The 14708-nt window shown below is 38.9% G+C and overlaps 1 protein-coding gene across 4 annotated transcripts in view; it reads left to right on the top strand.

Annotated features, from left to right (window-relative positions):
- The window catches only part of Tspan12 (tetraspanin 12), a 104021-nt gene extending 91197 nt beyond the window's left edge, over positions 1 to 12824 (top strand). For all 4 annotated transcript variants that reach the window (XM_038320383.2, XM_038320385.2, XM_038320382.2 and 1 more), the window contains exon 9: positions 10843 to 12824. In XM_038320383.2, coding sequence (XP_038176311.1) covers positions 10843 to 11148 — 306 coding nt within the window. In that variant the 3' untranslated portion in view covers positions 11149 to 12824. The remainder of the gene's footprint in view (positions 1 to 10842) is intronic.
- Positions 12825 to 14708: the final 1884 nt, after the last annotated feature.

Genomic DNA, 14708 nt, shown 5'->3' with positions numbered 1-14708 from the left:
TTTTTTAAATTAAGAAGCTTTATCATTTTCAATGTAACATTGACAAACTGAGCATAATCCAAAAAAAGATCACTAAGGGACCTGGCAGTGGTAGCATACAGCTTTAATTCTAGCACTCGGGGGAGGAAGGCAGAGGCAGGAGGATCTCTGTGAGTTTGAGGCCAACCTGGTCTACAGAGTGAGTTCCAGAACAGCCAGGGCTACACAGAGAAACCTAGTCTTGAAAACCAAAAAACCAACCAAACAAACAAACAATACCACCTCCCCCACCAGCAATAACAACAAAAACCTCAACAGATTACTAGGAGCCTTGGATATGTGTTTGGAATGCTAGAAGGAACTAGGTATATGCACTAAGGGTTAAAGCAAAACAACATTGACCCTGTTGTATGGAAAAGGACAGACTGAGCACAGAATCAGGACCAACTCACACTGTTAGAAAGACACTTCTGGTGCATAAGTGGCAGGTAAGAGCTAGGTGTACAGGGTGCTTAGCTCAGTTGGAAGAGTGCATATGAAGCATGCAGGAATCCTTGGATTTGGTCCCCAGCATCACATAAATCAAGTGTGGTGCACACAGCTTTAATTTCAGGAAGTAGAGGCCATTCTAGTCTCCACTGTGAATTAATTTGAGGCTAGTCTGGCATGTCTGAGATACAGTCAGAAGAAGGAGCAGTGTGGATAAGACTCAATCATGAGACGGGGAATCTTGTTAGATGTGCCACTTCATGATTCCCTTAAAGCATTTTTTCAGCTATGCATGTGGGCCTTTCTTCTTTCCTTGTATATCCTGTAATTATTTTTTCTTTCCTTTCTTCTTACCTCCATCCCTTCCTTATTCCTTCCTTCGCTCCATCCTTCCTACCGTAATTCCTCTTCTCTTTCCATGTATCTTTCCTTTTTCCTTGCTCTCCATCCTTCCAACTGGGTATTTCGGATAATTTAAGAAGCCTCCACCCTGAGCCATAAAAGTTTCTTGTGGTTGCTTGTTAACCTATTGAGTTTTTGACACTAATTTTGTAAGGTCTATGTTGTTATTATATATATATATATATATATATATATACACACACATAATGAATAAACAGATTTCCTGAGGTGATTAAATTCAGCAAGTCTCCTAGCCTTAATTACCCCTAGCCAGCAAGCCTCCAAGTCTCAAAGACTCCCAGACTCTCAAGGTCATTAAGAAGTGAGATCTCAGGGCTTTCTCAGGTCTTTATCAAGCTCATGTCCAACCTTGGGCATGTGTGTAACTGTCTAGATCCTCAAAGGTGCATAGGCATTCTTCCAAGCCCGCTATGGACTCATCATTCTCCAGCTGTGAAATCTCTTAAGCATTTGTTTGGTCCTCCCGCAAAATGTACAAATGTCAACCAACCCGTCGAGCAGCCTCTGTGACCAGCAGACACTCTTGTCTTCGGTGGACACTGCCAGGGGCAAAACTCATGCACTGAGTGGACTCTAGGGTCACACGACAGCCTAGAGTTCCAGGGAATTAAGAGATCTGACAGATAATGGCAATTCTCATAGAAATTAGGCTTTAAAAAGGCAACTCCATCCTGCTCTCTGTGCCCAGCATCCACCATGGATATAGACTGCTGCTTTCCAAGACAATTGCAGACTTAAGAAGACAGATGGAACAAGGGACAGCCAAGTGCCACAAAGCTTTTTTTTCTCTCTCTCTTCCTGAAAGCCCGGTCTTTCTGGAATAAATGCTGCTCACATTGCTGCAAACCTCTGGCGAATTCCTAGAGTCCTGAAGAAGTTGAATCTGACTGGTTCTGCTCGGCTGCCGTTGCTTGTGTGGAAGACACTACTCAGAAGTCTTACTGGGCCACTTTGCTGATGTCACTAATTTTCAACCATGCTTTTAAAAACACGGAAAGGAAACCTACTGACTTCCGAGATCCACCTCACTCTAGAACAGTATATATCAACTAATGTATCTCCTTCCCAAGGAATCCTGGATAATACAATTTACTGTGCCCTTTAAAGGCTAAATTTGATGTTGAAAAATATCAACACTGACTTTCTGTAACTTGCCAAAATATGAAGGCAACAGATTGTACCTGGCCAGCTTCTGTTATGCTTTACCTGCATATTTGAAAAGAAATATTACTTCTCCTATGAGTTTTCTGCCAAAAATGAATTATTTTAAAGGGAAGAGAGTCTTGACACAAAAAGGAAAAGTATATAGGCCAAATTTAAGTTTCAGAGTCTATTGAAGGAGTAAAAATGAAGTAATTGATGTATTGCATTTCAAAGGATTGAGGCACCAGCATGGATATTTTCCAAATGCTGTGCTTTTTAACGCATCATTAACTGTAGTCACTGTGCTGCATAATAGAGCTTTTGAACTTACTTTTCCTATTTAATTGAAAATTCGGATCCTTCCATGGTTCACCTTTCATTCTAAAACTTACTATTAACTAAATATTAGAATGCCCATACTAATTTTTCCTGTGCATTGAAGACTCATATTTAAACCCCAATATGTGAAACAGGGACAAAGATCAGCCCCCATCACCCAAGTCTGTTTTCTGTTCATTTCCTAAGAAACTGATAGAGTATGACACATATTTTTTTTCAGCGATAAAGTTAAGAGAGGTATCTATCTATATTAACTTTCCATATGTCTGAAACTAAAACTTCTGAATTTAAATGGTTTTGAAGAACTGTTTCTAAATTATATAAACTTTTTGTCCATCTGTTCAGGAAGCCAGGTAGACATTTTGGATATTGATTTCACTTTTCTGAAAAATATTAAAGACCACTTTGGTTTTTACAGGCTAGGGTTAAGAAATCAGTATTTTTTGGGGGGGGGGGAGGGTTGAACCAATGAGTTTTATTGGGGTTACTTGCAGGAGTATAGGTGAGCTGTTCCTTACAGGAGCAGAAATGACTTAAGATAGGTGCATTACCAAAGTCTGCTCCAGCATTGGTGACAGCTCACAAAACTAGAACCTGAAGCTCACTGCACAGTCTGCAATCAAATGAACAGGTTGAAGAGCATCCTTCCCAGGTACCCCAGTTCTAGGCAACTCAGCATCTTCCAGGCCGCTTGACTGTTCTCAGACTCCTCGCTGCAGCTTGGCTTACTTAGGTAAGCTTACTTACTTGTCTTACAGCCTGTCTTTATGATTTTCTTTTGAGAAGGAGAAGCCTAGTGAATCTGGTCAGTTTCAGCGAGTTTCTGGGGATATTTTGAGCTGTTTACTTTGTCTTAAGAAGCTTCCCTTCTAGATGGAATGTTTCAATCTCAGAGGAAACTGCTACACAACAATGGACTGGTTTTGCTTCCTCCCAACTTTCTTTTTTTTCCTTGGTTTTATTGAAGTATATATTTTTCTCCACTTTTCTCCCTTCTCCCCTCCCCTTCTACCCTCTTCCATGATCCTCATGCTCCCAATTTACTCAGGAGATCTTGTCTTTTTCTATTTACCATATACATTACAATCATGTATGTTTCTCTTAGGGTCCTCTTTGTTGTCTAGGCTCTCTGGGATTGTGAACTGTAGGCTGTTCTTTTGTTCTTTTTTTTTTTTTGCTTTATGTCTCAAAGCCACTTATGAATGAGTACATATGATATTTGTCTTTCTGCATCTGGGTTATCTCACTTACTAGGATGTTTTCTGGATTCATCCATTTGCCTGCAAATTTCAAGATGTCATTATTTTTTCTGCTGTGTAATACTCCTTGTGCAAATGTACCACATTTTTCTTATCCATTTTTCAGTAGAGGAGCATTTAGGTTGTTTCTATGTTCTGGCTATGACAAATAATGTTGCTATGAACATAGTTGAGCATATATCCTTGTGGTATAATTGAGCATCCTTGGGTATATATCCAAATGTGGTATTGTTGGGTCTTGAGGGAGGTTGTTTCCCAATTTTCTGAGAAATTGCCATACTAAAATTCAAAGCAGCTGTACCATTTTTCTTTCCCACCAGCAATGGAAGAGTGTTCCCTTTACCCACATCCTCTCCAGTCTAAGTTGTCATTAGTGTTTTTTATCTTGGCCATTCTTACAGGTGTAAGATGGAATCTCAGAGTTGTCTTGATTTGCATTTCTTTGATGGCTAAAGATGTTGAGCATTTCTGTAAAGTGTCTTTCACCCATTTTAGATTCCTCTGTTGAGAGTTCTCTCTTTAGGTTTGTACCTCATTTTTAATTGGATTATTTGTTCATTTGATGACCAATTTCTTGAGATATTTGTATATTTTGGAGGTCAGCCCTCTGTCCAATGTTGGGTTTGTAAATATCTTTTCCCATTCTGTAGGCTGTTGAATTGTTTTGTTGACTATGTCCTTTCCTTTACAGAAGCTTCCCAGTTTGAGGAGGTCCCATTTATTAATTGTTTTTCTCAGTGTCTGTGCTGTTGGGGTTATATTTAGGAAGTGGTCTCCTGTGCTAATGTGTTCAAGTGTACTTCCCACTTTCTCTTCTCTGAGATTCAGTGTGGTTGGTTTTATGTTGTGGTCTCTGATTCATTTGGACTTGAGTTTTGTGCATGGCAATAGATATGGATATATTTTCATTCTTCTACATGTTGATATCCAGTTATGCCAGCACCATTTGTTGAACATGCTTTCTTTTTTCCATTTTATATTTTTTACTTCTTTGTCAAAAATCAGATGTTCATAAGCATGTGGCTTGATATCTAGCTCTTCTATTTGGTTCCATTGGTCCTCCTGTTTGTTTTTATGCCAGTATCAGGCTGTGCTCAGTACTGTAGCTCTGTAGTAGTGTTTGAAGTCAGGGATTGTTATGCCTCCAGTAGGTCTTTTATTGTACAGGATTGTTTAGGCTATCCTGAGTTTTTACTTTTTCAATATGAAGTTGAGTATTATTTTTTTGAGGTCTGTGAAGAATTTTTTTGGGATTTTGATGGGCATTACATTGAATCTGTAGATTGCTTTTGGTAAGATTGCCATTTTTCTATGTTAATTCTACTTATCTGGGAGCCTGGGAGATCTTTCCATTTTCTGGTGTCTTCTTCAATTTCTTTCTTCAAAGATTTAAAGTTCTTATCATATAGGTCTTCCACTTGTTTGGTAGAGTTACCGCAAGATATTTTATGTTATTTGTAGTTATTGTGTAGGGTGATGATTTTCTGATTTCTTCCTCAGCCCATTTATCATCTGTGTAAAGGAGGACTACTGATTTTTTTTTTTTTTTTTTTTGGTGGATGTAGCTAACTTCCTTGGGTTGGAGTTTTCCTTCTAGTACTTTGTGTAGGGCTAGGTATTGGTTAAATCTGGTTCCATCATGGAAAATATCTTGTTTGTCTATTGTGATTACTAGTTTTACTGGGTATAGTAGTCTGGGCTGGTCTCTTAATGTCTGGATAAAGCTTGACCAGGACCTTCTGGCTTTCATTGTTTTCATTGAGAAATCAGGTGTAATTCTGATAATTCTGCCTTTATCTGTTTTTTTTTGGCCTTTTTCCTTTGCATCTCTTAATATTCTTTATTTTGTATGTTTAATGTTTTGTTTATTATGTAGTTGAGGGGATTTTCTTTCTTTCCTTTTTTTTTTTTTTGATCCAATCAATTTGGCGTTCTGTAAGCTTCTTGTATTCTCATATGCATATCTTTCTTTAGGTTGGGAAAGTTTTTTTCTATGATTTTGTTGAATCTATTTTCTGTGCTTGTGGTTGGACTTCTTTTCCTTCTTCTATTACTATTATTTGGTCTTTTTGTGGTATCCCATATTTCCTGGATATTTTGCGTAAAGTTTTTGTTAGAGTTAATGTTTTCTTTGACCAATGAGTCTATTTCCTCTATTGTCATCTCAGAACAAGAGATTGCATCTCTTGTATTATGTTGTTTATGCTTGCATTTGTGGTTCCTGATCATTTTCTCATAATTTCCATTTCTATAATTCCCTCAGATTGTTTTCTCTTTATTGTCTCTATTTCAGTTTTCAAGTCTTAAATTGTTTCCCTCATCTGTTTGATTTCTTTTTCTTGATTTTCTTCAAGGTATTTGTTGATTTCTTCTAATTTTTTATTTGTCTTTTCCTCCATTTCTTTGAGGGAATTTTTAATTTCCTCTTTAAGGGCCTCAAATATTCTCCTAAACTCATTTTTAGGTCATTTTCTTCTGCTTCATCTATTTGAGTGTTCAGGTCTTGATTTTGTAGGGCCACTAGTTTTGTTGGTGTCATATTGCTCTTTGTGGTGTTGAGTGTGTTCTTACCTTATCTACCCATCGTTTCCTCTGATTGGTGTAGTTGGGGTTGTGTTTCTGGTGATCAATCTTCCAAGTGCCAGAGGGTCCAAGACTCAGATGGTTATTTATCATGGTGCAGTCAGGCAGTCACCCCAGAGGTCACTCAGCACTCTCAGGGGTCACTCTGCAATCCCTGGGGTCATTTGGCCCTGCTTCCATGGGGGTTGCTTATTTGGGGCTGCTTCCACTGAGATGCTGCCTTGGGCTTGCTCCAGCAGAGGTCACTGTCTCAGACCTGCTCCCTATGTGGTAGCGCCCCTGTACCTGCCCCTATAAAGGTCATTGCCTTGGGCCTGCTCCAGAGGAAGTCACTGGCTCAGACTGCTCCTGTGGAGTTCACTGCTTCTGCTTCAGGCCTGCTTAGGCTGAGGTAGCTGGCTCAGGCCTATTTCCACAGATATCCCTGGCTTGGGCCTGCTCCTGCAGAGGTTCCTGGCTTGGGTCTGGTCCCTTAGAGGTCTCTGGCTTGGATTGCTTCCTCAGAGGTCCCTGACTTGTTGCTTGTCTGCAGAGGTCTCTGGGTCTCAGCTCTGCTCCCTCATAAGTAGCTGCCTTGTACCTGCGCTTACGGAGGTTGTTGGCTCAGACCTGCTCTGACTGAGGTCGCTGGCTCAGGTCTGTTCCCATGGATGTTCCTGACTCATGCCCAGTCCCACAGAGGTCTCTAAGGTATCAGTATTTGTTGGGGGACATAATGCTATATTTTGGTTTTTCATAATCTTGTAAAATGTTGTCATTTACTTTCTGGAGGCCATCAAACTTTTCATCTGCATGTAGTTGAGTTTTCTAATCTATAGCCTGACACAGAGCTCAAAATTAGTACCCCTTTTGCTCTAGCTGTGTTCTAGACAAAATTCTGAGTGTTTTTTCATTAACCCTCCCAAAATCCAAACAAGTGACTCCTATTATTTGTTTCAAGGTAAGAATACTGAAGCTTCAGTTCACTAACAATGGCACAACACTGTTCCGCATAAAGGTTATGCGTGGTTATTTTAAAGTTGGATTCGACTCTGATAGAATTCCTTAGTAGAACGGTTTAAAATATTGTTGAACCTTGTAAATTGTTTTGGTGATGTGTAGTTTGGTTTTCTACACATTATTTGTACACGTCAGTGAGTGTGCTCATCTCTCTTGTTGTGATAAGAAAGTCAGAGATACATGACTACAAATTGATGTTAAATGTTGTAAATCCTTAAGCACTTTAAATTTATTTTTGGTAAGATGGATAGCCCTTTGGCTTTTTTTAAAATGTTTTTATTACCAGGAAAAGGCAGTTATTGCAAAGTGTCTGGCGACTTTTATGGGATTTCTTATTGCTTTGAAGTAATGCTTTATTGGAGTAAAATTACCAACTAGTACTTTTGCAAATGGAAGAACTTCCTTCCGATAAGATATGAGAATGATAACCAATTTCATATCTAGTTCTCATAGACACATGAATTCTTCTTAGATTGTGGTAAAGAATACAGGGAGGCAGGGATTTAAATATTTGTGAATTTCCTTTTGTTCAAGTGGCTGTCTTTATAGGGTAAACACTACGTCACTTTTACTGGAAACCAAAAGCTTTCAAGGGTTTTAAGATGTATTCTTAAAATGATATCTCAGCTAGTCACCTTAATTTAAAATTAAATTCCCTTTAGCAGAGTGAATTACTTCTGAGCTGTGTTGACACAGGCCCCTGGAGACAAGGCACTGGTTTCTCAAGAAGATGACAATGCAGTTCTTAGTCACAGTACTGTTTCTTTGTTTCTTTACTCCATTTTTCTATTTCATGATTTTTCTTTCTTCTACTTTTATTCATGCATAAGTACTGTTCTTACATCATTTCTACCCCACATTCACCTTCCTTCAACTCTTCCCATTCCCCTCTCCCACCCCCTCTGAACTTTATAGCTTCATATTTAATTATTATTGTTATATAACAATATATGTATGAACACAACACAATAGGTCCATTTAGTGTTGCCCAACCTTATCTGTGTTTAGGGCTGACCACTTTGGATTAGAGAACCTATTAGAGCCTGTCTCTGGAGAATACAGATTCTCTCTTTCTTAGAAGCTATTAATTGCTGATAGATCTTCATCTAAGAGTAGGGCTTTGTGAGATTTCTTCCATTGGGATGTCAACTGATGCTGTCATTGTGCAGGTCTTTTAAGGCACCATTTTGTTGAGATTTCACGGGCGCAGATCCCTGTAATGTGTACATGACAAATACCTTGTAGCTGATGTTCTAGTCCTCTGAATCTCAAAACCCTCTACCCTCTCTTCCAAGGTGTTTTCTGTGCCTTAGCTGTAGGGCTTGTGTTATAGACTCATCAGTTGGTAATGAGCACTCTACAGTTATCTGCATTGTGACCAGTTGTGGATTTCTGTAATGGCTTCACGTTGCTGCAAAAAGATCCTTTGTCATGGGATGAGAGCAAGCGAGGTCATGGGTCCTAGAGAACCTACGATTGTCATGTTCCTCACCCATATACCCCCAGGTGCTTTCTAAATACCTATCCCTAGAGCCAAAGAACTAAAGCTGCTACTTTTGTTTACCCTCCCCTTTCCTTTAGAATTCTTTCCAATTATATGATGCAGTTTCTTGTTAGGTTGTTTTTGTAAAACTGGATACCAACAATGACCTTGTTAACTTTTTTCTCAAGTCAAATATCTGTGACCTGTACGGGAACTTAATTTCTATGCTTCACATCCATACCTGGAGGGATAGATGTTACATCATGGCAATAACAACCCCACTAATACCCTTTGTGTGGTATACAGAGTTTGTGAGGACCATAGCTCTACTCATTTGCACCAGTATGTCTGAAAGCAGGCTGAGGAGATGCTTTTGATTCAGTCTCTGACCAAGTGAGGCATTACTATGGCTCAGCAGTGAATAAGAATAATAACAATAATACAATAACAATTTATTGTTTTGAAATAATGTGGTTAAATCTAGATTGTGAGTCAGCAGATTTAGTTTTGGGCTAAATCTGGTGTGGTGCACTTTTGTGTACAGAACTTCATAACAGCACCCACCTCCATTTATTAGCTAATGTCAGCATCTGTTTCTGTATTGCAATGGCAGAAGAATGAAGTTGGAAAATAGACCATATAGGCTGCAAAGCCTATAATACTCTAGTTCTTCACACATATACTATAGCTTCTTAACTGTGATTCTCAATCTCACATGGACTGTTATGAAAAATTTGGCAACATTAAAGGGTTTCTGAACATGAAATAACCACAAGTTAATTCAAAACCAACCCTGTAATGAATTCATGGTGCTTCTAACAGCGTTTGTCCATGTCACATCATGAGTCACAGCAGCTTTGGTATCGGGCACACTTGTGTACTTTGTACTATGCTTGTGTTTGCTCATTCCATACAGTGCCAACGGCATTGCCTAAAACAGGGCCGCTCAGGCATGTGACTATCATATACTACAAGCTGCAGTGCTTTTAACTGTAGAAACAAAGTTGCATGCTTTTATAGAAACAAATGATTAACTACGAAAAATATGACTTTCCTATCACTGTTCCTCACCATGTAAAAACTATATCTTTGGATTCTACTGTATAAGAATTTGGTCTTTAAAATTATTTTTAGTGACTGGTTTTAGATTATTGAAAATTATTAAATAAGTGTTGACATGGGATTAAAATAGAATTTCCAACAGTTTCTGAAATGGTCCTAAGCATACTCCTACTACTATGTGTTTTTTTTCAAAGTGGTATTCTTGGCACTGAAGATTAAATAAAAATGTTGATCAACTCTGAAATACATGGTGAAGGCTAAAGCACTACAATCTGGAATGTTTAACCAAGATTCAGTTCTTCATGTTAAAAGCAACAAACACATCCATTTTATATTATGCAAATTTTTCTTTAGCCTTTCTTAAATGGTAAATTTATATGCATAGTAAGTTTAAAAATATTTATTTATTTGTGTGTGTGTGTGTGTGTGTCTGTCTGTGTACTTCCAAGAGTGTGTGCAGGTGTACTAGCCCATGCTTAAAAGAAAAGAGCATCTGGTGCTCACTCTGCTGCTCTCTGTCATGTAGCCAGGGTCTCTCCCTGAACCTGGGGCTAGGTGGGAAACTCTATCAATCCGCCTTTCTCACATTCTTGAACCTCGAGGTCCAGGCATGCACAGGACTTCTGACTTGTTTCATGGGTGCTTGGATCGAACTCTGGTCCTAACTGTGAAACAAGTGCTCTTAACAGCTGAGTTACCTCTCCAGTCCTAAAGAAGTGTTTTAAAACACATTCCTTTATTATTTATTATCAGTAAATATTTTATTTCTATAGCTATTTTATAAACCTATGTACCCAAAGTTTTATTAAAATTCTCAAGCGAAAAGCAGTTACCATTATAAAATAGTTGATAAGTTATGCTCTAGATGCTGGGTTTTATTTAAGTCTATGTGTGTGGAAAACAAAAGAAGACTGATCAGAATTAGTTAAGGGAGCTTTGCAAGGTGCACACCACTCTCTATGGGTTGAGGGGACACTAACTTAAAATTCATGAACTAACTGGTTCACATTTTTTTTTTTAAATCACTACTTTTGACAGTTTAACACAGACAACATGAAGTTGATTATGTTATTTCTTTTACAGGGTTGTGGAAAGAAAATGTATTCCTTTTTGAGAGGAACCAAACAATTGCAAGTGCTAAGGTTTCTGGGGATCTCCATTGGTGTGACGCAGATCCTGGCCATGATTCTCACCATCACTCTACTCTGGGCTCTATATTATGATCGAAGGGAGCCTGGGACAGACCAAATGCTGTCTCTGAAGAATGAGGCTTCCCAGCACCTACCATGCCATTCTGTGGAACTGTTAAAACCAAGCCTTCCCAGGATCTTTGAGCACGCGTCCGTGGCCAGCAGCTTCAGCACACACTTCGAGATGGAGGAACTATGAGGAATGCCAAAGAAGGAAGTCACAAAGTTGTGGCACTAGTGAGTTCTGGGTACACAGCAACCTGTTTCAGAAATTTTCCAACACAGGGATATTCTGCCAAAGAATGTCTAAGCACACAATTTCCACTCTTTCAAACAAAGGTTTGTAGCAGGCTTTCAGACTGTCAGCCCCCCAGGTCGGGACACAGAGACTTATTAGTTATGAATGCTCGGCCTCATCATATGCTTGTCTCACTAGCTCTTATAACTTAATTTAAACTGTTAGACTCTTTCTCTTTCATTCTGTATGTCCTACTTTTCCTGCTTCTTCTGTGGCTGACTGGCCTTGGGCGTCTCCTCTTTCCCCCTCCTTCTCTCTTCTCTTCTCTCTTAAGACTAGATTCCTTTGCTTATTCCCTCTGCCCACCAGTCTTGCTTATCCGTCCCCTGCCTAGCTATTTGCTCTTCAGCTTTTTATTAGCTCAATCAGGTGCCTGAGGCAGACAAAGCAACACATCTTTACATTGTGAAACAAATGGAGCATAAACCAATGTAACCCACCTTTACATGGTTCAAGTAATAGTCTAGAACAAAGGTTCCTCATGTTAGCACATAGATGGTAACTGATGCCCTTGAAAAACCCCGAGGATAGCTTTAATAAGCACTGTGTTGTTTTCTTTTTTGTTTTTTTGAGCACAATGATGTTTTGAGGTGACACAGTTCAGCCAGCATTTCTGCAGGCAGTCATGGACATGACCCATTCGTGGTGGCACTGGAGCTGCTGTGAAGGGTAACGAACTTCCTTTGGCTAGCCCAGAAACTCTCAGCTGACTGCTAACATAGGTATTTAGACAATACTAATGACCTTCATTACCTGATGATGTATTGCTTTGAGGATGATTCGATTATATATAAAAACTTTTCAAGATTGGTGACTACCTAAATATGATTTTTGTTGGTTACTAAAATAATCTTATTAATAATACTTGTAAGAGCTAACACATTGTCTTAAACTTATCAGGGATATATATGTATATAAGTCTGTGCTGTGTCTGTATAATTCAGTAGATTTCAGTTCTAATGTTATGAATGGCAATCTTTGAAAATGACAAATTTGTCTTATATAGCACCATTACTTTTTGTCTTTCCCACCATCAGAGCTTTTAAATTCTGTCCTGGGTCTGTACTACATTTGTAACTGTTAATTTAAGTCCTTAACCACTAATTTTGGAAATTACCAGTGTGATACATAAGAATCATTGTAATTCTGGCTGCAGGAAGGATTAACTACGGAATTTACACATAGTTGATTCAGCAGAAATTCAGATGCTCTTTTCTCCCAAGTGAGGATTCTTCTTGACAATAAACACTTTGTCAAGGAGCTTATGTTTTCCTTTGGCAAAATAGAAGCAACAGTCTTGAAGTCGATGTAATTTTACAGAGAAACAACATTATCTGCAGAGAGATGCTCATGGGACTCTCTGAACTAAGTGATAGATTAACTAGAGGGAATTTTTGCTTTTATTTCACCAATTAATACACCATGGCAAATTACACAGAATATAATTTTTTTACAAAAGTAGAGGATATTTATTTGAAATGGGAAAAGTGCATTTTACTGTATTTTGTGTATTGTGTTTATTTCTTGGATTATGGAAAGAAAATTAATACAGGTGTCAATAAACATTTTCTAGAGCATGGTGGTTTGTGTGTGTTTATTTTCAAGACAAGGTTTCACTATTAAGTAGTCCTGTAATGTGTGCCCACTTTTGTATAAAACAAGCACTTTTATCAGTGAAGAGACTAGCAAGGAAGAGGATGAGAATGGGAGGAGCGGGCATGGGGAGAGGCCTGCAGTATTGGAACTGATCCATGCAACAGTCACATGACATGTTTCTCAACATCCTCTGCCATTCCACCACCATTGTTAGGAACACTTGAAGTAGAGCATTGGGTTTGGGTTGAAGTGTTCCCTTGAGGGCATACTCATGTGGTCACCTAAAGATCAACGACTGTTTAAGAGGAACCGCATATCTGGATGAGGGTGTCCTTACCTGAGAACACAGCTACAGGCCCCGGCCATGAATTTGAAGGCAGAAGCACCTCAAAGCCCTGTGCTTTGAGCTTTCTTATGCTTCCAGATGTGATGAAGCCTTGGACTCTGATGGCAGCATCATGAGCAAGTTGTGCAGTGAGGGCCCCAGATCCAGCTGCAGAGCCCCATTCCTTCCTGTAAAAGAAATTCGAGTGTTTTTCTGGTGTCTGCCTCTTTCTCTGTGTTCTGTGCCATACCAGGCATCAAGGTATCTTGATGGGTATGAGATTATTTCTTTAGAGGGTCTTACTTGTCAAGATGTCTGCAGTTCTGTCTAGCTTAGTACTGGGCACAGCTAGCCCTCAAAAGAACTATGGGGACCTTGGTTGCCCCAAAGGTCAAGCTGTTCTCACTCACTAGCCAGCTACAGAGAGAAGATATGGTTGAAAAGCCAGCCTTGGGTCAGCCTGTAGGGGGAGGACAAAAGATAGCCCTTCAGGAACACACACACACACACACACACACACACACACACACACACACACCCTTTGTCTTGTTCCAAGTCTTCATAGCTAAGGACCAAAGCAGAACAGATTTTGTGAGGCCTTCATATGGCTCATTTGATCAGGGTCAAAGATAGGTCTTTTATTTATTTATTTATTTATTTTTATTTATTTATTTATTTATTTATTTATTTATTTATTTTTGGCACCATACAAGGTGTGTTGCAAAGTATAAAATAAAGTCTGCAGTCTTCTTCAAATGACTGGATAATTATTACTAATTTGCAAACTCAGTAACTAATATGTAAGCTGCATCTTCACTGAAAAGAGAATGTATTTTTTCAGGTTTATATTTTAGCTAAGTCATAGTGTAATTTAATATAAAAACATGCTCATTTCTGTTAGTTTATCTTTCTAGTACCTCCACATTGAAGATTTTGTTGTGTTGTTGTCAATTTGAAAAAGGAAAAGAATGTTGTCTCAACTCCTTGGAGGGAAGAAGCAGGAAGACCACTTAAACCTTCCAGCTCAAGGCCAGTCTGGTCAGTAAAGAGAGGCTCTGCTCTTGAGAAAAAAGAGGAAGGAAGAACAGAATATGGAGTTATATAAAAGATGAAACCCCAATAAATCACTTCCTCCACTTTCACCTCTGACACCCAAATAATGAACAGAGCTCTGCTTTTCACCTGGACTGTTTAGATAGCTGTGAAGTCCGGCTGCATCTCTTTTGATGTATCGCACGGTCATATAACATGCTTAGATTACGTTGAGCGGAGGGGGAAAACACCAGTCTTCGAATTATAGGAATTGACTTTTAAAAACAGGTATTTTGATATATTACCCGGTTTAGTGCCCTCTAGACTAGTCACCATAAATTTCAACAATCATCTTCTACATAATACATTTGCTTAATGGGAACAAATGACATTTATAGCCGAGGTCCACAAAGGCCTCTTACGGTAGCGGTGCACCTGGAATAATAAAACTGCAAGGAACTTTACAATGCTCATTTAATGCTGTAGAGTTGAGGGACGGCTCTGTTTG

This window comes from Arvicola amphibius, chromosome 2 (genome assembly GCF_903992535.2).
Source record: "Arvicola amphibius chromosome 2, mArvAmp1.2, whole genome shotgun sequence".
Taxonomy (NCBI): domain Eukaryota; kingdom Metazoa; phylum Chordata; class Mammalia; order Rodentia; family Cricetidae; genus Arvicola; species Arvicola amphibius.
The sequence above is the reverse complement of the archived record's forward strand: the minus strand, read 5'-3'. Positions and strand labels throughout refer to the sequence as shown.